Below are 22,828 nucleotides of genomic sequence, written 5' to 3'. Positions count from 1 at the left end.
GAACAGACCAAAGGACACAGATTTCCACTGATCTAATGTCCATTGCTCGGGTTTCTTGGCCCAAGCAAGTCTCTTCTTCTTGTTGGTGTCCTTTAGTAGTGGTTTCTTTGCAGAAATTTGACCATAAAGGCCTGATTCACGCAGTCTCTTATGAACAATTGATGTTGAGATGTGTCTGTTACTTGAACTCTGTGAAGAATTTATTTGGGCTGCAGTCTGAGGTGCAGTTAATTGCCAATTTCTGAGACTGGTAACTTTAATGAACTTATCCTCTGCCGCAGAGGTAACTCTGGGTCTTCCTTTCCTGTGGCAGTCCTCATGAGAGCCAGTTTCATCATGGCGCTTGATGGTTTTTGCGACTGCACTTGAAGAAACTTTCAAAGTTCTTGAAATTGACTGACCATGTCTTAAAGTAATGATGGACTGTCATTTCTCTTTGCTTATTTGAGCTGTTCTTGCCATAAAATGGACTTGGTCTTTTACCAAAAATAGTCTATCTTCTGTATACCAACCCTATCTAATCACAACACAACTGATTGGCTCAAACGCATTAAGAAGGAAAGAAATTCCACAAATGAACTTTTAACAAGGCATACCTGTTAATTGAAATGCATTCCAGGTGAATACCTCATGAAGCTGGTTGAGAGAATGCGAAGAGTGTGCAAAGCTGTCATCAAGGAAAAGGGTAGCTACTTTGAAGACTCACAAATATAAAATATATTTTGATTTTGATTTGTTTAATTAACCTCTACGGGATTGGTGTCCCTATACCGTTGGACGGTTGAGCTAATGTGCGCTAATGTGATTAGCATGATGTTGTAAGTAACAGCAAACTTTCCAGGACAGAGACACGTCTTATATGGGCAGAAAGCTTAAATTCTTGCTAATATAACTACACTGTCCAATTTACAGTAGCTATAACAGTGAAAGAATACCATGCTTTTGTTTGAGTGCACAACAACAAAAACCTTTTATCACAGCAACTGGTTTGATACATTCACCTCTGAAGGTAAATAATGTACTTACATTCAGGTTCTTGCTCTGATTTGTAATCCTGAGGGTCCCACAGGCCATCTAGATGTGAAAGTTAGTGTATAAGCTAATTATCCATTCCTGGGAGTGTGTAAACTTTAATGTTGTATTACCATAACATTTTTGTATGTTCTCTATATCAGGCACTTTTGGGCAGACTTGATACGAAATATTGTTCAGTATTATAATGCTTCACTGGATCAATCTGAAATTGTGCCCAAACTGCAATATTATATTATGTCCTTTCTCTTGCATTTCAAAGATGATGAAACATGTTTTTTTTTTAAACGCTTGTATTATCTTACGTTTGTATTATCTTTTACCAGATCTGTGTTATATTCTCCTACATTAATTTCACATTTCCACAGACTTCAAAGGGTTTCCTTTCAAATGGTATCAAGCATATATCCTTCCTTCAGGTCCTGATCTACAGGCAGTTAGATTTGGGTATGTCCTTTTAGGCAAAAATTGAAGAAAAAAAGGGTAAGATCCTTAATGAAGGAATTAAGACTTTTTTTGTTACTGCATGATTCTATGTGTTATTTCATAGTTTTGATGTCTTCACAATTATTCTACAATGTAGAAAATAGTAAAAATAAAGAGAAACCCTGAAATTAGTAGGTGTGTCCAAGATTTTTGACTGGTACTGTACACATCCCAACCAGAAGCTATGGATTACAGGCAACATCCGTACCGAGCTAAAGGCTAGAGCTGCCTTCAAGGAGCGGGACACTAATCCGGACGCTTATAAGAAATTCTTCTATGCCCTCAGACGAACCATCAAACAGGTAAAGCATCAATACAGGACTAAGATTGGATCCTACTACAAGGGCTCTGATGCTTGTCGGATGTGGCAGGGCTTGCAAACTATTATGGACTACAATGGGAAACCGCGAGCTGCCCAGTGACGCGAGCCTACCAGACGAGCTAAGTGCCTTTTATGCTCGCTTCGAGGCAAGCAACACTGAAGCATGCATGAAAGCACCAGCTGTTCCGGACGACTGTGTGATAACGCTCTCCGTAGCCGATGTGAGCAAAACCTTGAAACAAGTTAACATTCACAAGGCTGCGGGGCCAGACCGTTTACCAAGATGTGTACTCAGAGCATACGCGGACCAACTGGCATCTTCACTGACATTTTCAACCAGTCCCTAACCGAGTCTGTAATGCCAACATGTTTCAAGCAGACCACCATAGTCCCAGTGCCCAAGAAAGCGACTGAACCTGCCTAAATGACTACCGCCCTGTAGCACTCATATCGGTAGCCATGAAGTGCTTTAAAAGGCTGGTCATGGCTCACATCAACACCATCATCCTGGAAACCCTAGACCCACTTCAATTCGCATACCGCCCCAACAGATCCACAGATGACGCAATCTCAAACGCACTCCACACTGACATTTCCCACCTGGACAAAAGGAACACCTATGTGAGAATACTGTCATTGACTACAGCACAGCGCAATAGTGCCCACAAATATCATCACTAAGCTAAGTACCCTGGGACTAAACACCTCCCTTTGCAACTGGATCCTGGACTTCCTGATGGGCCGCCCCCAGGTGGTAAGGGTAGGCAATAAAATATCTGCCACATCTGCACCATTGAGAGCATCCTGACCGGTTGCATCAGCGCCTGGTATGGCAACTGCTCGGCATCTGACCGTAAGGCGCTACAGAGGGTAGTGAGTACATCCCAGTACATCACTGGGGCCAAGGTTCTTGCCATCCAGGACCTATATACTAGGCGGTGTCAGAGGCCCAGTCACCCAAGTCATAGACTCTTCTCTCTGCTACCGCACAGAGTGCCAAGTCTAGGTCCAAAAGGCTCCTTAACACCTTCTACCCCCAAGCCATAAGACTGCTGGACAATTAATCAAATGGCCACCCGGATCATTTACATAATTGTTTTTTTATTGTGTTACTTTTTATTTTATGTTTTACTTTAGTTTATTTAGTAAATATTTTCTTAACTCTATTTCTTGAACTGCATTGTTGGTTAAGGAGTTGTAAGTAAGCATTTCACAGTAAGTGCAACACCTGTTGTATTCGGCACGTGACAAATAACATTTGATTTCATTTGATGCTGCTACAGATGTAATATCTTAATCTGATCACCCTGTTGCAGGAGAACTTTCCTGCTAATGCAGGAAATGTAAAACGAAAAAAAATGAAAAAGGCTTCTGAAGTTTGTAATTGCCTTCTCGATTTTCCCTTACAAAAAATGTATGAACCCCTACAAAAGATTCCACATAATAATTCACATTTCCTGTTGCTGCAGGATTATTTTCCTGCTGTAACAAACTGGCTAAAATTAAGATCCTATGTCAGTATGACAAATTGATTCAGTTCCAGGGTGTAGATATACATTAATCAGCTGGCATAAGGTGTAGATATCGATTAATCAGATGTACACATGGTAATAAATCACAGATGGTGAGGACAGCTTTTCAGCAGTCAGTCTAACGCCCGTGTGTGTGTGTGTGTGTGTGTGTGTGTGTGTGTGTGTGTGTGTGTGTGTGTGTGTGTGTGTGTGTGTGTGTGTGTGTGTGTGTGTGTGTGTGTGTGTGTAGATGCTCATATAGTTGATCAGGAACTATTAACTGGAATGTTTTTATACAGACGCAGCTTGTCCTTGGTGTCATGGGGGTGGATGTTGCAATCAACGAAATTAAGAGGAAGACACCAACATACAGGGTACACACAGACACACACAGATGCATACACACACACACACACACACACACACAGACACACATATACACGGACACACACAAACACACACTGACACACACACACACGCACACACACATACACATATGCATAGACACAAACACACACACACACAGGCACACACACACACACACACACACACACACACACACACACACAACACAGAAGCAGTGGTTCTAAGTCTCGTTTCTCTCCCTACAGCTTGGAGCCAATGGATACACCTTTGCGATCGACCAAAATGGCTATTTGCTCCTGCACCCCAACCTGCAACCTAAGGTAGGATCAAGACTGTCCTCTATGCATCCCATCCTGCAACCTAAGGTAGGACCCAGACCATAGTAATAGAATGAATAGAACAGGCTTCATTCTATTTCTATGTCCCAGATTTTCCTCCTGACTCCTGACTCTTTTTCTACATCATTAGTATTCCTCTGTTCTGACTTTTTCTTGACTTTTCTACCCAGATACTGGTATTATTCCGTCTGTCTGATTGGCTGCCTGTCTGTCACTCAGATCATTAACTTCAGAGAACCTGTCACCCTGGACTTCCTGGATGCTGAGCTAGAGGACAGTAAAAAGGAGGAGGTAAATACAGTTCAGACAACTAAACACCCACACATCTCTAACATTGTCATAGTTACTACAGCTGTGTGACAGTGGTTCAATGACCGAACCGTTGAATTAAATGTCACAGTTAATTTTTGTTACCGTTTTTTACAATCCCTTTGGCACTAATTTCGGAACCTTGATGTCATTTTTCAAAACTCTTAGACACAAAACTCACAACCGATGATCAAAATGCAAATTTTTCAAAACTCGAACACTTTTTCCAATTGCTTGGATACAATACACATAAAGCTAATAGCATTTGTTTATTGAACTAAAATCACCTGTTCAAAATGACACAACTTAACATGAAAGTATTACCATTTCGAAATGCAATTCACACATTACATCTGAGATGACTGTCTATTAATTTCATTACAATGATCTAACTATCAATTGATACAACTGCTGAAAATGATAAGGTACTGTTGCATTACTCTTAATGCATAGTTTTATGGAAACTGACAAACAATATTCCATGTTTAGATCATGAAAGTTTCAGGATAATGAGATCCATTGACACCAATTACTGTGGAACATGAACCAATTGGACTATATTATCTATGGATGTGATATTTCATCATTATTCTTTATCAGTGGTGTGCAGAAGGGCATCTCTTAACGTACAACACCAGTGGTCCCATGTACCACTTTTCCAGACCATGTTTTCAGATTTGACATTATTGTATACTCACTTTATTATGTACACCTATCTAGTACTGGGTAGGACCCCCTTTTGCCTCCACAACAGCCTGATTTATTCATGGTGTTGTACGTTAAGAGATGCCCTTCTGCACACCACTGTTTTAAACAGCTGTTATTTGAGCATTTGTGGCCTTTCTGTTAGCTTGAATGAGTCTGGACCTTCTCCTCTGACCTCTCTCATTAACAAGGTGTTTTTTACCCACAGAACTGCCGCTCACTGAGTGTGTTTTGTTTATCGCACCATTCTCTGTAAACTGTAGAGAAAGGCAGGAAGGCAGCTGTTTCTGAGATGCTGGAATCACCATGTGTGGCATCAACAATCATACCACAGTCAAAGTTGCTTAGATTACGCATCTTGCCCGTTCTAATGTTTGGTCGTACAACATCTAAAGCTTTCTACTCTATATACTCTATATATTGAGTTGCAGGGAGCCACATGATTCGCTGTCCGAATGTAACCCTCCTTGATGGGCTAAATCAGGTCTGTAGAGCTGATGGCATGACCTATGTCATTGTGTGGGATAATGTCAGGTTCCACCATGCTCAAATGGTGCAAGCATGGTTTCAAGCCCAACCACAATTTACCACCCTGTACTTACCCCCATACTCTCCTTTCCTTAACACGATTGAGGAATATTTCTCCACATGGAGGTAGAAGGTATATGATAGGCTCCCTCACGAACAAGCCACCCTTCTCCAGGCCATGGATGACGCATGCAATGACATCACGGCAGACCAGTGTCAGGCCTGGATTCGCCATGCCCGAAGATTCTTCCCAAGATGTTTGGCTATGGAAAACATCCATTGTGATGTGGATGAGAACCTACGGCCAAATCCACAAGACAGGGTTGATGGAAATCTAGAAGTACAGTAATCAACCCTTTGTTTAGCTTTATACAGTAAGCTAGGTGAGGAACACTGCAGTGATGTTTTACAGTAAGCCAGGTGAGGAACACTGCAGTGATGTTTTACAGTAAGCCAGGTGAGGAACACTGCAGTGATGTTTTACAGTAAGCCAGGTGAGGAACACTGCAGTGATGTTTTACAGTAAGCCAGGTGAGGAACACTGCAGTGATGTTTTACAGTAAGCCAGGTGAGGAACACTGCAGTGATGTTTTACAGTAAGCCAGGTGAGGAACACTGCAGTGATGTTTTACAGTAAGCCAGGTGAGGAACACTGCAGTGATGTTTTACAGTAAGCCAGGTGAGGAACACTGCAGTGATGTTTTACAGTAAGCCAGGTGAGGAACACTGCAGTGATGTTTTGCAGTAAGCCAGGTGAGGAACACTGCAGTGATGTTTTACAGTAAGCCAGGTGAGGAACACTGCAGTGATGTTTTGCAGTAAGCCAGGTGAGGAACACTGCAGTGATGTTTTGCAGTAAGCCAGGTGAGGAACACTGCAGTGATGTTTTACAGTAAGCCAGGTGAGGAACACTGCAGTGATGTTTTACAGTAAGCCAGGTGAGGAACACTGCAGTGATGTTTTACAGTAAGCCAGGTGAGGAACACTGCAGTGATGTTTTACAGTAAGCCAGGTGAGGAACACTGCAGTGATGTTTTACAGTAAGCCAGGTGAGGAACACTGCAGTGATGTTTTACAGTAAGCCAGGTGAGGAACACTGCAGTGATGTTTTACAGTAAGCCAGGTAAGGAACACTGCAGTGATGTTTTACAGTAAGCCAGGTGAGGAACACTGCAGTGATGTTTTGCAGTAAGCCAGGTGAGGAACACTGCAGTGATGTTTTACAGTAAGCCAGGTGAGGAACACTGCAGTGATGTTTTGCAGTAAGCCAGGTGAGGAACACTGCAGTGATGTTTTGCAGTAAGCCAGGTGAGGAACACTGCAGTGATGTTTTACAGTAAGCCAGGTGAGGAACACTGCAGTGATGTTTTACAGTAAGCCAGGTGAGGAACACTGCAGTGATGTTTTACAGTAAGCCAGGTGAGGAACACTGCAGTGATGTTTTACAGTAAGCCAGGTGAGGAACACTGCAGTGATGTTTTACAGTAAGCCAGGTGAGGAACACTGCAGTGATGTTTTACAGTAAGCCAGGTGAGGAACACTGCAGTGATGTTTTACAGTAAGCCAGGTGAGGAACACTGCAGTGATGTTTTGCAGTAAGCCAGGTGAGGAACACTGCAGTGATGTTTTACAGTAAGCCAGGTGAGGAACACTGCAGTGATGTTTTACAGTAAGCCAGGTGAGGAACACTGCAGTGATGTTTTACAGTAAGCCAGGTGAGGAACACTGCAGTGATGTTTTACAGTAAGCTAGGTGAGGAACACTGCAGTGATGTTTTACAGTAAGCCAGGTGAGGAACACTGCAGTGATGTTTTACAGTAAGCCAGGTGAGGAACACTGCAGTGATGTTTTGCAGTAAGCCAGGTGAGGAACACTGCAGTGATGTTTTACAGTAAGCCAGGTGAGGAACACTGCAGTGATGTTTTACAGTAAGCCAGGTGAGGAACACTGCAGTGATGTTTTACAGTAAGCCAGGTGAGGAACACTGCAGTGATGTTTTACAGTAAGCCAGGTGAGGAACACTGCAGTGATGTTTTACAGTAAGCTAGGTGAGGAACACTGCAGTTGATGTTTTGCTGTAGTTTTTTTCTTTTTTTGTAGCTAATTATTTTTGCTTTGATTCAAAGAAATCAATAAATGTCAGATTTTGTTTAATGATTCCACTGTGTCTGTAGTATTCTCTTTACTAGTCCTTTTACAGTGATGTATTTACGTGTAGTACCATAATGAAACATGCATCACATATTTTGTACTACAATATTTAATGATTGAACGAACAACTACACAGTGAAACTGTCGGTATCTTGTGTGTGGGTGATCTAAATTAATGTTCCTATGGCATTTCATGATAAATGAGTTATTTGAGCCAATGATTCTGCAAGTGCAAGGTTTCTTTAAAGATATGAATGCACAATGCAATGTTTTGAACATTGGACAGCCTGTGTTACAAGTGATGACCGTTTTGAGATTTGTGTCTAGAGTTTTGAAAAATGACCACTAGGTTCTGAAATTAGTGCCAAAGTGATTGTAAAAAACTGTAAAGTATATGAAACTCTCCATCTCTTTTTTGCCTTCCTCCTGTTCTGTCTGTTTCTCTCTCTCCCTCAGATCCGTCGAGAAATGATTGATGGCAAAGCAGGGCAAAAGAAAATCAAGACTCTAATTAAGTCAGTTGATGAGGTAAGTCATCAATATATGGCTCAGCCATGATCAATACAGGCACCATCCAGATATATGAGGCTCAGCCATGATCAATACAGGCACCATCCAGATATATGAGGCTCAGCCATGATCAATACGGGCACCATCCAGATATATGAGGCTTTAGCCATGATCAATACAGGCACCATCCAGATATATGAGGCTTTGCCATGATCAATACGGGCACCATCCAGATATATGAGGCTTAGCCATGATCCATACAGGCACCATCCAGATATATGAGGCTTAGCCATGATCAATACGGGCACCATCCAGATATATGAGGCTTAGCCATGATCCATACTGGCACCATCCAGATATATGAGGCTTAGCCATGATCCATACTGGCACCATCCAGATATATGAGGCTTAGCCATGATCCATACTGGCACCATCCAGATATATGAGGCTTAGCCATGATCCATACTGGCACCATCCAGATATATGAGGCTTAGCCATGATCCATACTGGCACCATCCAGATATATGAGGCTTAGCCATGATCCATACTGGCACCATCCAGATATATGAGGCTTAGCCATGATCCATACGGGCACCATCCAGATACAGTGTAGCAAAAAAAGTATTTAGTCACCCACCAATTGTGCAAGTTCTCCCACTTAAAAAGATGAGAGAGGCCTGTAATTTTCATCATAGGTACACTTCAACTATGACAGACAAAATGAGAAAGAAAAATCCAGAAAATCACATTGTAGGAACTACAATTTTGTTTCTGGTGTCCTTTGACAGCTCTTTGGTCTTGGCCATAGTGGAGTTTGGAGTGTGACTGTTTGAGGTTGTGGACAGGTGTCTTTTATACTGATAACAAGTTCAAACAGGTGCCATTAATACAGGTAACGAGTGGAGGACAGAGGAGCCTCTTAAAGAAGAAGTTACAGGTCTGTGTGATTTTCTGGATTTTTTGAAATCCAAATAGTTGAAGTGTACCTATGATGAAAATTACAGGCCTCTCTCATCTTTTTAAGTGGGAGAACTTGCACAATTGGTGGCTGACTAAATATTTTTTTGCCCCACTACATATGAGGCTTAGCCATGATCCATACTGGCACCATCCAGAATAACTGCGTAATGACAAAAATTCAAACTTGTACTGTAGTCCAGGTTGTGTTTGAGGAAGTGATTCTGGTGCTGATCAGGGTGATCTGATGTTGTTGTCTGATTTCAGAGGTACATTGATGAGGCCATGCGGACATATACCTGGACACCAGTGGAGGGCACAGATTACAGGTGAGTGCTAAACTACCAGCCTTTATCTGGATCGTAAACGAAACGGGAGGAACTACCTGAACTTGCCCAATAAAAAACTTGTTTTGTTTGCAAAACATTTTTCGTTACAAAATGTTTCGTTACGGTTTGCAACGGTGTGCGCTAATGACTATGACCCTGGCGGTAAGACGGAGATCGGACCTGAAGGTATGAGTGAAATCCAACTTTCACCTGACCATAGGAGTGACATCATCTGACCTTGAACTGAGCCTGTGAATAAGGTATATAACCCTGTGATCTAGAAACTTGCTTTCCTGCATTAGTCATCAAACCACTGGTGTGTGTACATTTAGAGAATACACTCAGGTTATTAATGTGCCTGCTGTCTACATAGTGGATTATTCACCTGAATCAACATTAAGACACTCCTTTCTCTTGCGAAAGAACACTAGTAGGATCCTAAACACAAATGAACTGCATGCTTTTTTCATTTTATTCATCTCCAAAACTAGGTTGAACGGTTGAGGTTGAATTATAATGATATTTCCTCCTAGCAACACTGCAAATGACATTTGATGATATTCAATAGTCCTAGAAATGCCTGATGAGGATTTTTACTGCATCTGTGTTGGCTGGGAGCCAGCTGTTTGGTTTCTGAGCAATGTCCCTCTCTTCAATTCTATAAGCAGGTCATTAAGCTTGAACATTTGAACCTATTTTGTTGTGTGAGTGCAGGTTGTTCACACCTCCCAATTAGGGAATGATGTCATGTTTGTTCAAGGTTCTGTGTGTATTTGTGTGTGTTTGAGTGTGTGTGTGTGTATATATTAGGGCAGATATAATGTGATTCTGATGTGGTTGTGTGTCTGCCTCACCACTCCAGTCTAGGGCTGGTACTGCCCACATACAGTGAGAACCACATCAAGGCTAACCTGAGTGACCAGATCCTGCAGGTGCAGTGTAAGTACCAGGAGACACCCAACACCAGCCCACTCTCTCTCTCTCTCTCTCTCTCTCTCTTTTCTCTCTCTCTCCCAAATATGACCTTACGCCCCCCTTACTAAATCAAGGGGGACCCCCCTGGGACCTCCCTGGGTCTCCGGCGAACACCATCGTAGGGACGATCAGAGTGGAGCACTCTATACCCCCCTCTCCTCTCCTCTCCTCTCCTCCTCTCTCCTTGCACCCCTCTCCTTCCCTGTGACAGTGACAAGGATATACTGGGAGTGAAACTTTTTCTTATACAGCCTCCTTTATCTACAGCCCCCTCTATCTACCCTCTTGTCTTCATACTGTGCTGTTAACTATGGTGATTTTTTTTCTTCACAACTGTTGAAGAAAAAACCTGAACTAGCAGAAAGGTGAAAGCTGTGGTTTTACTGTGTTACTAAGGTGAAAATAATGGTGATCTTGTGCTATTTATTTTCTTTGCCAAATGCTCTCGCCTCTTCTCCACCAACAAGCAATGATTCTGAAGCGTATGTGTTCATAAACATGTTTTTTTTTATGTTTCCAAACCCGTGAAAACAGGCATGCTTTTCACTCTTTTCTGTTACGTTTTTGTTATGATTTGTAATTAGTTGTCTTCCTGTTGAGTTCCTAGATATGTACCTTGTTGCTGTTTTGTATTCAGCTTTGGAATCATTCAGTAGATAAACTCCCATGGCCCATGATGAGGGTCTGTCCTTCCTTCCTCTGTGGGAGTTTGGGTTTAGTGGGTCTGAATGGGGACACCTGTTATCTCTCTCATGCTTTCTTTCTCCAGACCCTGTTGCTCCACTTTTTTCCTGGTTCTTTCTGTTACGTCTATTTTCGGGTTTTCATGGTTAACTTTCACCGTGCCGGTTTTGTCCTTTACCGTTTCTTATTTCTTTCAGTTTCTCGACATTGTGATTTCCTATTTTTCTCATTCTGTTCAGTTTCTTGTTTGCTCTTGCAAAAAAGGTGTTTGTTCTTCATTTATTTTCTTTCTTGTCTGTTTGACTTAATTGGTTTCTTTCTTTTGAGAAAGCAATATTTTTATTCAAATAATAATTGAATAAAATATTGTCTGTGACCCCCCTCCCCCTACCCCAAACCTTTCTTTTCTTGCTCACTACCTCTCTGATGGATCCACACAGTGCAATACACCAAGGGCAAGTATACTCCATATTGGTCCACGTTCCCTACCCTTACGTTCTTAACCTCCTCCCACCCTCGCTGACCCTACCCTCACCTGTCCCAGCCTGCTTGCCTCTGTTCCTGCCCATCTTGCCTTCAAGACCCTCCTCTTCCTCCTCTTCCTCCTCACTCTCCACCCACCCAAACACCCACCCACTCACCCGCACTCCTGCTGCAGCTCAGACCCCATCTGTCTCAAGATGGCTCCTCCAGTCTCCAACCTCACCCCCACGTCTCTGGTGCTTCAGTCACACTCACAACACCTTCAAACACCCAAAGAAGACAGATATTATCCACGTTCTCTGTTAAAACCTCTGTATTTTGTCCTCTCTACACCTCCCCTCTGTGGATAGCTCTCTAAACTGGTCGTGTCACTTTACTATCCATCTCTCTCTCTTTCCTTCTGTCTCCTCTCTCCATCTCTCTGTGTCCCCTTCTCTCACTATTTCTCTACCATCTCTTTATTCCTCCCTCTCTCTCTCTATCTATCTGCTGTCTCGCGATGTCATTGTAGCTGAAAGGATGTCTTAACTCTCATACCAGTGTACAGGAGTTGAGGGAGCCGCCATGGGTTCCAAAAGAAGGTCTTCCATATTAACTGTCCTCCCACTAGAGCAGGCATAGCTCTACCTGTAATGATGAAGCATTGTTTGTCATTATAATGTAGTTAAACAAACTGAAGTTAACCCCATTGTTTTATTAGTATATCTGAGGCTGGTCCCATTTGAGTTCATTGGTCCACATGATAGTGCATCTGAATGTCACCACAGTTTATCAACTATTTACAACATTATTATGACTATTAATAGTTAGACTATTAATATGTTAGCTTGACTAAGGCCACCGGCATTGTAGCCAAGTTGTTTAAGCTCAGGTGATTAAATCCCCATGTTAGCATAACTAAGGTTATTAGCATGTTAGCTTTAATGAAGTTGACACCTGAACAACAGACTGTGTTAGTTAGCTCAACCTATATCGTCCCTCTCCGTGTCAGCTAGTGCTGCTGACGGATCTCTTTAGGGCCACACTGTGGGTCACCCTGGTCCTCTCATGTTGTTGGGTACGTGGCAGAGCGCCCCGTGGCGCCTGCCTCGTGTGTCGTCCCTCTGTAACCCCTGTCTCCATCAGCTTGTCTCCCTCCTCCCCCATCAGTCCTCAGACTGCTGGGGGAACAGCCCTCTACCTCCTCCTCCTCAAAAAAAAAAACATGACCCGGATGTGCACGGCATTGTGGGTGCAACACTACCTGGGCACTGCAGTCAATTTATCCGTTTTCAAATATGTATATGTATCATCTACTTGTCATCTACTTTCTCTACTTTTATAGAGATGATCTAAAATGTAAAAGATGTCTGATAAAAGCAGATGTATTACAGTGTTTAATTAAGAGACTCATAGATACATCTAACTTTTATATCTGAATGAAAATGAATAAGGTTAGTGTACTAGAGGTAAAGCAAGTTGCCCCTTGATATGCCCTTCACAATGCAATGCATTTCCCCCTGATTGTGTGTCTCTTGGTGTCGTGTCCCCTGCCAGTCTGAGGGATGACCACTTCCATCGGGACCCCTGCGCCACCCACCTCCCCCTGCAATAGTTGGCCATGTTGATGCCTGCCTGTGAAATGCACTCATTATGGGTTTATCTGTCTGAGAACTCACTTCCCCTCATGATGTGTGATGGAAGTCAGTTCTCCGACATAAAAAAAGAACAATTAACTTGAAATCAAAATGGTTGGATTCATCTGGTTATGATTTTTCAATGGTAATAAACTAAAGTGGAAAATGAGAAAGAAGTGAGTGCTGGGCAGAGTCAGGTTGCATTTGAGGCACCATATTGGCTAACGCTGGTGTATCCCCCATGATTCCTCTTTGGTGTTGCTATGGTAACTCCCTTCCGCGTTCCCTGCACCCCTGAAGAACAGCCGCTGTGTACCCAGAACCCCCCACTGCTCTGCTCATGGCTCTTCCCAGATAATCTTCCCCTTTCTGTTGCAGATTTTGAATCTCTGCTGCCAAACAGTTTTGAGTCTGAAGGACATGTATTCATAGCTCCCAGGTAGCCCTGTGTGAATGCTTGCTGTTTGATGGTCCTCACTGTAGTGTCTCCACCACCTTCAGCCCACAACATTACTCAGTTGTTCACTTCCACCACCTTCCTTCAACCCCCAACACTTAACGTCACACCAAGAAATCTCCTCAGCCACTAGTCATTTGTTATTGTCAGTCACACCTCACATTTCTTTTCCTGTGGTGTTCAAGACTGTGCCGTTGATCATTTTGTTGTAGTGTCATTGCTGTGGGTTTTCTCATATCATGGTTTGACTTTGTTTGTTCTTTGTTGACAAAGTTAGGAGTCCGACGACACTTGTGTTTTTGTTTTTTACAGTTTCTGACAACAGAATTTATATAGTCTACTTTTTGGAATTTCAGTGCATTCAATCCTTCTCGCCTCCTGCCCCAAAGTAACCCCTCCCATCCCAAAACTTACCCTCCCTGCCCCCAGAACTATTCCTGTGCTACCTCACATCCTTTGCATGTCGCCAGTTGGTGCTGCATGGTTTTGTGTGTATGCATATTCCATGGTGTGTTTGTGACTGCAGTATGAATACAGTATGTAATCTTGAGAATACCTACTTGAAGTAAACAAAGATTTACAGTATAATGTGTATAAAAGGTGAATGAAATCCCCCTTTGCATGTTTTCTTTTTGTCATGATCAGACCTTCATCCTGTAAAGCTCCCAGCTCCATGCTGAAAGACTGACAAGTACACTCACTCTGTCTGCTGCCAGTGTGTTGCGTTCACCAGCCCTTCACTCCATATTTAACTCTTGACAGTCTGGCTCGTAGGCATGTTTGAATATCCTGACAGCCTCAGGACATGCATGCGTATGAGTTTCTATGGGTTTGTGTGCTGTGAGAGTGTTTGGGAATGTGCATCTGGGTATTGTAAATAAGAACACGTTGTGTGTTTGTTCTCAACTGTTCTTGGGTCAAAAAAAAATGCTGCCCTCTGACTGTCCTCAGGGAATACTGCAACGAGCTAGAGCTCTCCAACAACAACACTGAGTTCCTGCTCAACTTCATCGCTCTCATGGAGAAGGTGACACCTGACTCCAAACAATGTGAGTCCCCCCGTCTCTCCAGTTCCCTCTTCTTACAGTAACCTCACCACTTGTAGGAATGTAATGTTACATTTGACCGCTATACACAGTATTTAAATGCACAGTCAGAATCAACCATTTGCTGTCAATCACAATGCCTCCTAATGCATGTCCCCTTCTCACTGTGGTCTAACCCAGGTGACAACCTGCTCCTTCATAACCTCATCCTGGACACTGGCATCATCAGACAGCTGGTGGAGAAGGTGTGGAAGACCAAAGACCTCACCACGTGAGTAGAGGACTGCATGTGTACTATGTGTTATATCCGGTGTCTGGGTACTTCCTGTATTCTCACTCTCCTGTTCTGTGTTGCAGCTATGGCTTTCTGGCAGTGTTTGCTGCAACAGACGGAGGGATTACAAGAGTGTTTCCCAACAAGTGAGTCCAGTCTTAATCTACCACCCAACCTTTCTTCAAAGTTTTAGGTATTAGAGTACATTGGATGTGCATGTAAAGCCTCCCAAACATTGGACCAAAGTCAAGTGCAAAGTCAAGTGCATAAACGTATCTAAATTACTTTTTGTGCTTGTAAACATATAAACCGGAATTAAATATCCAGGATAGCTAGGACCAAGGTATCTGCCAGTATACCTTACAGTTTATTAGTTTCTGGCCCTGGCTCTGTCCGTGAGTTTTAATGTTGTGCTGATCCTCAGGGCTGCTGAGACCTGGGAAGAGGACCCTGAGCCTTTAATGCCAGCTATTACCGCCGCAGTCTGGACAACAAGGGCTACATCTTCAGAGCGCCTTATCGCACCGGTGAGTCATCATCTGTCTCACCTCCACCCAGACACTACTGTACTACTAAAGTCTTTATGGGATCTGTTCTGTTGATTTATTGTTATTGACTCCCTTCCTCTGTCCTCTGTCCTCCCTCCCTCCCTCCCTCCCTCCCTCCCTCCCTCCCTCCCTCCCTCCCTCCCTCCCTCCCTCCCTCCCTCCCTCCCTCCCTCCCTCCCTCCCTCCCTCCCTCCCTCCCTTCCTCCTCCATCCCTCCTCCATCCTTCCCCATCCTTCCCCAACCCTCCTCCATCCCTCCTCCCTCCTCCATCCCTCCTCCCTCCTCCATCCCTCCTCCATCCCTCCTCCCTCCTCCATCCCACCTCCCTCCCTCCTCCATCCTCCCTCCCTCCTCCCTCCTCCCTTCCTTCCTCCCTCCATCCATCTCTCCTCCATCCCTTCCTTCCTTCCTTCCTTCCTTCCTTCCTTCCTTCCTTCCTTCCTTCCTTCCTTCCTTCCTTCCTTCCTTCCTTCCTTCCTTCCTTCCTTCCTTCCTTCCTTCCTTCCTTCCTTCCTTCCTTCCTCCCTCCCTCCCTCCCTCCCTCCCTCCCTCCCTCCCTCCCTCCCTCCTTCTCATTCTTCTCCCATGAAGTGAATGATGAGCTGCTGAACCCAGAGAACGACACCATAGGAATCCTGGTCAGCACTGCAGTGGAGATCACAGTGGGAGGGAAAACCATCAAACCTGCAGGTGAAGGGTTCATTAGCATTGTTGGAGGTGTAGCACATGGGAATGTGTAAAACTTCCTCAGCCTGAAGTGTCCCCACTTGCACCACTGCACAGCTAACTTTTCGCGTGGTGCCGACTGGTAAAACATTTCAGGAGGGTGGTCACGTGTGTTGGCAAGGCAGATATTAGCCAAATCGGGAGGAAGTGTTACTTTCTAAGCAAGCAGTGTGACGTCCTTTACAGAGGCATGATGAGTAGTACTGTTAGTTACTCTACTGGGGGCTAGTATGGGGTAGTATGATGTGTTAATCCACTGCAGGATTTAGGGTCTTATTTTGATCACTTTGTTGTCGCAGAGAACTTTCTTGCACAGCAGGAAATGTAAATTGTAGTGTATTCGAGGTGTAAAAAGGCTTATAAAGTTTGTTATTTCCACTTTAGTATTTTCAGACTAACGAAAAATATATCAACACCTACAAAAATGTCCATTAATTATAATCCACATACTAATTCACATTTCCTGTTGCTGCAGGATTATTATCATGTTCTAATTAAGAGAGTACATCTAAAGTAGGTATTTGGAGGGAAATATATTTCTCCTGGTAGGAGGAATATCTCTCTCTCTCTCTCTCTCTCTCTCTTTCTTTCTCTCTCTCTATCGCACGCTCTCCCCTTCTCTCTCATTTCTTTGGGTATATCTCAATGTCTCTCCCTCTGTGTATGACTAGTGGTTGGCGTAAAGCTGGACCTTGAGGCCTGGGTGGACAAATTCAAGATCCTGGCTAGCAACCAAACAAGTCCAACAAGTGACAACCGCCAAGTCCAACAAACGGTAACAAACATAAGGACAACCAGGAATTAAACCCACACACAAGCATATGAAATGTGTTTTTTGCTTATCGTTGATGATGATTTGTTTTTGACAGTGTGGACCAACCAGTGGCTGTGAGATGGACTGTGAAGCCAACAGCGAAGTAAGATAAAGAATAATCAGTGGTGTATTGGAGGATATACGCAGGTATATGCCGAATACCCATTTATTTTTCAGTGGGCATTGCGTATACTCACTTCTTAATCCCCAGGATGCTTATCAAAGTAGTGTAGTGTAGGTATACGCCGTATCAATTAATAATGCTGTTTAGCTTAAAATGTTGATAAACTATTATTTCTTCACATTTTCAATGCAGCAATGTGCACACGAGAACAGTGTGAATGTTGCAAAATGCAATTTGTTGGAAAACACCATTCTAAAATGCTCACCACACATGCGATCGGTTTCATGGACAGAGATGGAAATATTCCTTAGAAATGTTGAGGGGAGATCTAAAGATGCAACAACTATCATGAGTTGATAATATGACTAGGATAATGCCTTAAAATAATTGCCTCCAACATCCAGGTTTCAAACGATTAAGGAACAGTTAATAGATAGTGATGCTTATGATAGGCCTTGGTTATCAGGAATCAACGTAAGACCCAGATGCAGACACGTCGAATTGACAATGGTTTAATATTCCAACAGGGGCAGGCAATAGACAGATCAAGGCAGGCAGGGGTCAGTAAACCAGAGGTGGGGAAATGGTACCGGATGGCAGGCAGGCTCAGGGTCAGGGGCAGGCAGAGTGGTCAGGCAGGCAGGCTCAGAGTCAGGATAGGCAAGGGTCAAAACCAGGAGGGCAAGAAAAAGAGAGACTGGGAAAAGCAGGAACTGAGAACAAAAACACTGGTTGACTTGACAAACAAGACGAACTGGCAACAGGTATAGAGTTGAAGTCGGAAGTTTACATACACCTTAGTAAAATACATTTAAACTCTGTTTTTCACAACTCCTGACATTTAATACGAGTAAAGATTCCCTGTCTTAGGTCAGTTAGGATCACCACTTAATTTTAAGAATGTGAAATGTCACCAGGCACCAGCCTTGCGCATGGTGTCCCCGGTTCGCCTGCACAGCCCAGTGCGGGCTATTCCACCTGCAGTATTGATAGGGCGACCGGGAGCATTCAATCAGGTAAGGTTGAGCAGGCTCGGGGCTCAAGAGCTCCAGTGCGCCTGCACGGTCCGGTCTATCCAGTGCCACCTACACGCACCAGCCCTCCGGTGGCAGCCCCCCGCACCAGGCTTCCTGTGCGTGTCCAGAGCCCACTACTCCCTGTTTCTCCTCCCCGCACTCGCCCTGAGGTGTGTGTCCTCGGCCCAGTACCACCAGTGCCGGCACCACGCACCAGGCCTACAGTGCGTCCCGCCTGTCCAGAGCTGCTAGAGTCTCCCGCCTGTCCAGAGCTGCTAGAGTCTCCCGCCTGTCCAGAGCTGCTAGCGTCTCCCGCCTGTCCAGAGCTGCTAGAGTCTCCCGCCTGTCCAGAGCTGCTAGAGTCTCCCGCCTGTCGAGAGCTGCTGTCAGCCAGGATCTTCCAGAGCCGCCAGTCAGCCAGGATCTTCCAGAGCCGCCAGGATCTTCCAGAGCCGCCAGTCAGCCAGGATCTGCCAGAGCCGTCAACCTGCCTGAGCTATCTCTCAGTCCTGAGCTTCCTCAGTATTGATGCACCCCTCAGTCCAGTGGGGCCCTTTGTTAGGGTTACTAGGCCAAGGTCGGCGGTGAGGGTCGCCACTCAAGTAAACAATTGTTGGAAAATGACTTGTGTCTTGCACAAAGTAGATGTCCTAACAGACTTGCCAAAACTATAGTTTGTTAACAAGACATTTTTGGAGTGGTTGAAAAAGTGTATGTAAACTTCCGACTTCAACTGTAAATACACAGGGGAAGATGGGCAACACCTGGAGGGGGGTGGAGACAATCACAAGGACAGGTGAAACAAATCTAGGTTTGACTAACTGTCTTCTGGTAGATGGAAAGGCTTTCCAAAAAACCTTCTCAATTAAATGTTAACTAGCCTATGTCTACCTGGCAGAATTATATCATAATTATTTGCATCAATCCAGTGGCCATTTGTTTTACAAACTCCATCTCATATGCTACAGAAACACCACTAACCAAACAACAGTGCTAGGTACCTGGCACTTGAATTAAAGGGTAAATACATTTTCCCTAGACCTCAAAATTCGTCTCATGGTGTGGTTTAAGCATTGTTGTGGACATGGAACATCAAAAGTTCTTGTTTTTCTATTAAACAAGTGTGACTTAATTGACTCAGTTGACTGCCTGATGTATCTGTTTCAATGGTAGGGCTACTATTAGCCTACTTGCACAGTACATTTTGGTTTGGCCTGGCTGTGAAAGATCAATGTGGGATTTTTCAATGTTTCTCATATAATTCTTTGCACAGGGAGGGTCGTTTGGGATTTTTTGGGGGGCTAGATTTGCGTATACTCACTTCTCCAGGCATCACTACACCACTGTGAACAATGCTACTATCATGTTTTCAATGGTACTATATGCATGAAGCTAAGACAGTTGAGAGTTAAACAGACTAACAGTTGGGGTCTCATGTCATCATGGTTGTCCATCTGCGCCTGTCCATGCAGGACCTTCTTTGTTACCTGGTGGATGACGGTGGTTTCCTGATCATGTCCAATCAGAAGGATCACTGGAACAAGGTGACATGTCCTGACAGTTACTACAAAGCTTTATTGAACCCAGTCTATCCTTGACTTAGGGGCATGTTGTATAATTCTGTTTCCTCTCTTCCACAGATTGGCATGTTCTTCAGTGAGGTGGACCCCTACCTGATGCATGCTCTCTACAACAACTCCTTTTACAACCGGAAGCAGTCCTTTGACTACCAGTCTGTGTGTGACCCCGTGCCAAGCAGCAACACCGGGGCTGCACCAAGAGGAGTCTTTGTGGTAAGGACTTCACATATTCAACAATAAAAGACACGGCTATCGGGCCTCCCAAGTGGCGCAGCGGTCTAAGGCACTGCATCGCAGTGCTAGTGACGTCACTACAGACCCAGGTTTGATCCTGGGCTGTATCACATCCGGCCTTAATCGGGAGTCCCCTAGGGCGGCGCACAATTGGCCCAGCGTCGTCCAGGTTAGGGGAGGGTTCGGCCAGGGGGGCTTTACTTGGCTCCTTGCGCTTTAGTGACTCCTTGTGGTGGGCCGGGCACCTGCAGGCTGACGGTGGTCATCAGTTGAACAGTGTTTCCTCCGACACATTGGTGCAGCTGGCTTCCGGGTTAAGCGGGCGGGTGTTAAGAAGCATGGTTTGATGGGTCATGTTTCGGAGGATGCGTAACTCGACCTTTGCCTCCCGAGCCTGTTGGGGAGTTGCAGCAATGAGACAAGAACAAAGTTGGGGAGAAAAGGGGGGTAAAATACAACAAAAAAATACAAAATAAGACACGACTATCACCCTTCTGTAATAATGGATGAATGAATGCTTGATAGCTAGCTAATTTAAAATGGAGAACAGGCAATGTCCTTGTGTTTATGTGTCCCCTTCTTTCTCTGTCCCATCAGCCCACCATTGCAGACTTTGTGAACCTGGCCTGGTGGTCATCAGCAGCTGCCTGGTAAGACCAGAGAATACAATAATAATGTTGCCTGAAACACACACTACTTAAACAGAGCCACATATTTGCACTACCAACATCCTTTAAACAATCTCCCTTTCCACCCAGGTCCCTATTTCAGCAGCTGCTCTATGGAATGGCCTACCACAGTTGGTTTGTCACAGGTGAGTACAAAGTCGAAATATTGTGGTTTCTGCAGAGTAATGTTATATCACTGTTCCATATATATGTTTTTTTTATGAAGGACAGTGATTGCAACACTAGACTGATTATCTGTGTCCACATCAATATGTATTTGTCTATGTCTGTGTGCTGTAGATGAGGTGGAGGCAGAGGGGATGGACTCCAGAGAGACCAGCTGTGTGACGATACAGACTCAGTTCTACTTCACTAACATCAACAGCTCCTATGACATCCTGCAAGACTGTGGCAACTGTTCCAGGTAGCTTTTACTCTCCACGTACAACTCATACAAACATACACCAACATACAGTGCAGAAAGTACTCAGACCCATTGACCTTTTACACATTTTGTTACGTTACAGCATTATTCTAAAATATATTAAATTGTTTTTTTTTCCTCGTCAATCTGCACACAATACCCCATAAATGACAAAGCAAAAACAGGATTTTATAAATGTTTGCAAATGTATAAAAAATTAAAAGATATGAAATATCACATTTACATAAGTATTCAGACTGTTTACTCAGTACTCTGTTGAAGCACCTTTGGCAGCGATTACAACCTCAAGTCTTCTTGGTATGAAGTTACAAGCTCGGCACACCTGTATTTGGGGAGTTTCTCCCATTCTCTCTGCAGATCCTCTCACTCTGTCAGGTTGGATGGGGAGCGTCGCTGCACAGCTATTTTCCGGTCTCTCCAGAGATGTTCAATCGGGTTCATTCCTGCATATGTGAATTGATCGTCAGAGCTCGTACTGTTAGGTGACCTAAACTAGGACATGCTTAACATCTCGGCCGCCCTACAATCTAAACTAGATGCCCTCAATCTCACACAAATTATCAATGAACCTACCAGGTACAACCCCAAATCTTTAAACACGGGCACCCTCATAGATACCAACCTGCCCTCTAAATACACCTCTGCTGTCTTCAACCAGGATCTCAGCGATCACTGCCACATTGCCTGCGTCCGTAATGGGTCCGCGGTCAAATGACCACCCCTTTATCACTGTCAAACGCTCCCTAAAACACTTCAGCAAGCAGGCCTTTCTAATCGACCTGGCCCGGTTATCCTGGGAGGATGTTGACCTCATTCCGTCAGTAGAAGATGCCTGGTTATTCTTTAAAAGTGCTTTCCTCACCATCTTAAATAAGCATGCAACATTCAAAAATTGTTGAACCAGGAATATAGGAATATAGCCCTTAGTTCACTCCAGATCTGACTGCCGTTGACCAGCACAAAAACATCCTGTGGGGTACTGCATTAGCATCGAATATCCCCTGCGATTTGCAACTTTTCAGGGAAGTTAGGGACCAATATACACAGGCAGTTAGGAAAGCAAAGGCTAGCTTTTTCAACCAGAAATTTGCATTCTGGGACACTGTAAAGTCCATGGAGAATAAGAACACCTCCTCCCAGCTGCCCACTGCACTGAGGCTAGGAAACACTGTCACCACCGATCCAATCCAATCCACGATAATTGAGAATTTCAATAAGCATTTTTCTACGGCTGGTTATGCTTTCCACCTGGCTACCCCTACCCCGGTCAACAGCTCTGCACCCCCCACAGCAACTTGCCCAAACTTCCCCCATTTCTGCTTCACCCAAATCGAGATAGATGATATTCTAAAAGAGTTGCAAAATCTGGACCCCTACAAATCAGCTGGGCTAGACAATCTGGACCCTCTCTTTCTAAAATTATCCGCCGCAATTGTTGCAACCCCTATTACTAGCCTGTTCAACTTCTCTTTTGTATCATCTGAGATACCCAAAGGTTGGAAAGCTGCTGTGGTCATCCCCCTCTTCAAAGGGGAGACACTCTAGACCCAAACTGTTACAGACCTATATCTATCCTACGCTGCCTTTCTAAGG

The 22,828-nt window shown here is 44.1% G+C and overlaps 1 protein-coding gene across 1 annotated transcript in view; it reads left to right on the top strand.

Moving 5' to 3' along the window:
* LOC109878204 (voltage-dependent calcium channel subunit alpha-2/delta-2-like) overlaps positions 1–22,828 on the top strand; it is a 274,608-nt gene that overhangs the window by 241,642 nt on the left and 10,138 nt on the right. The window contains 21 exon segments of the mRNA XM_031785639.1: positions 3,651–3,725; positions 3,963–4,037; positions 4,275–4,346; positions 8,205–8,276; positions 9,483–9,544; positions 10,407–10,483; positions 11,644–11,658; positions 13,681–13,741; positions 14,711–14,808; positions 14,986–15,076; positions 15,163–15,225; positions 15,504–15,535; positions 15,538–15,606; positions 16,220–16,318; positions 17,026–17,129; positions 17,224–17,271; positions 19,781–19,852; positions 19,949–20,101; positions 20,720–20,772; positions 20,881–20,936; positions 21,091–21,214. Of these exon segments, the coding sequence (XP_031641499.1) occupies positions 3,651–3,725; positions 3,963–4,037; positions 4,275–4,346; positions 8,205–8,276; positions 9,483–9,544; positions 10,407–10,483; positions 11,644–11,658; positions 13,681–13,741; positions 14,711–14,808; positions 14,986–15,076; positions 15,163–15,225; positions 15,504–15,535; positions 15,538–15,606; positions 16,220–16,318; positions 17,026–17,129; positions 17,224–17,271; positions 19,781–19,852; positions 19,949–20,101; positions 20,720–20,772; positions 20,881–20,936; positions 21,091–21,214 (1,571 nt within the window).

The sequence above is a fragment of the Oncorhynchus kisutch genome, linkage group LG1 (assembly GCF_002021735.2).
Source record: "Oncorhynchus kisutch isolate 150728-3 linkage group LG1, Okis_V2, whole genome shotgun sequence".
Lineage (NCBI taxonomy): Eukaryota > Metazoa > Chordata > Actinopteri > Salmoniformes > Salmonidae > Oncorhynchus > Oncorhynchus kisutch.
The sequence above is the reverse complement of the archived record's forward strand: the minus strand, read 5'-3'. Positions and strand labels throughout refer to the sequence as shown.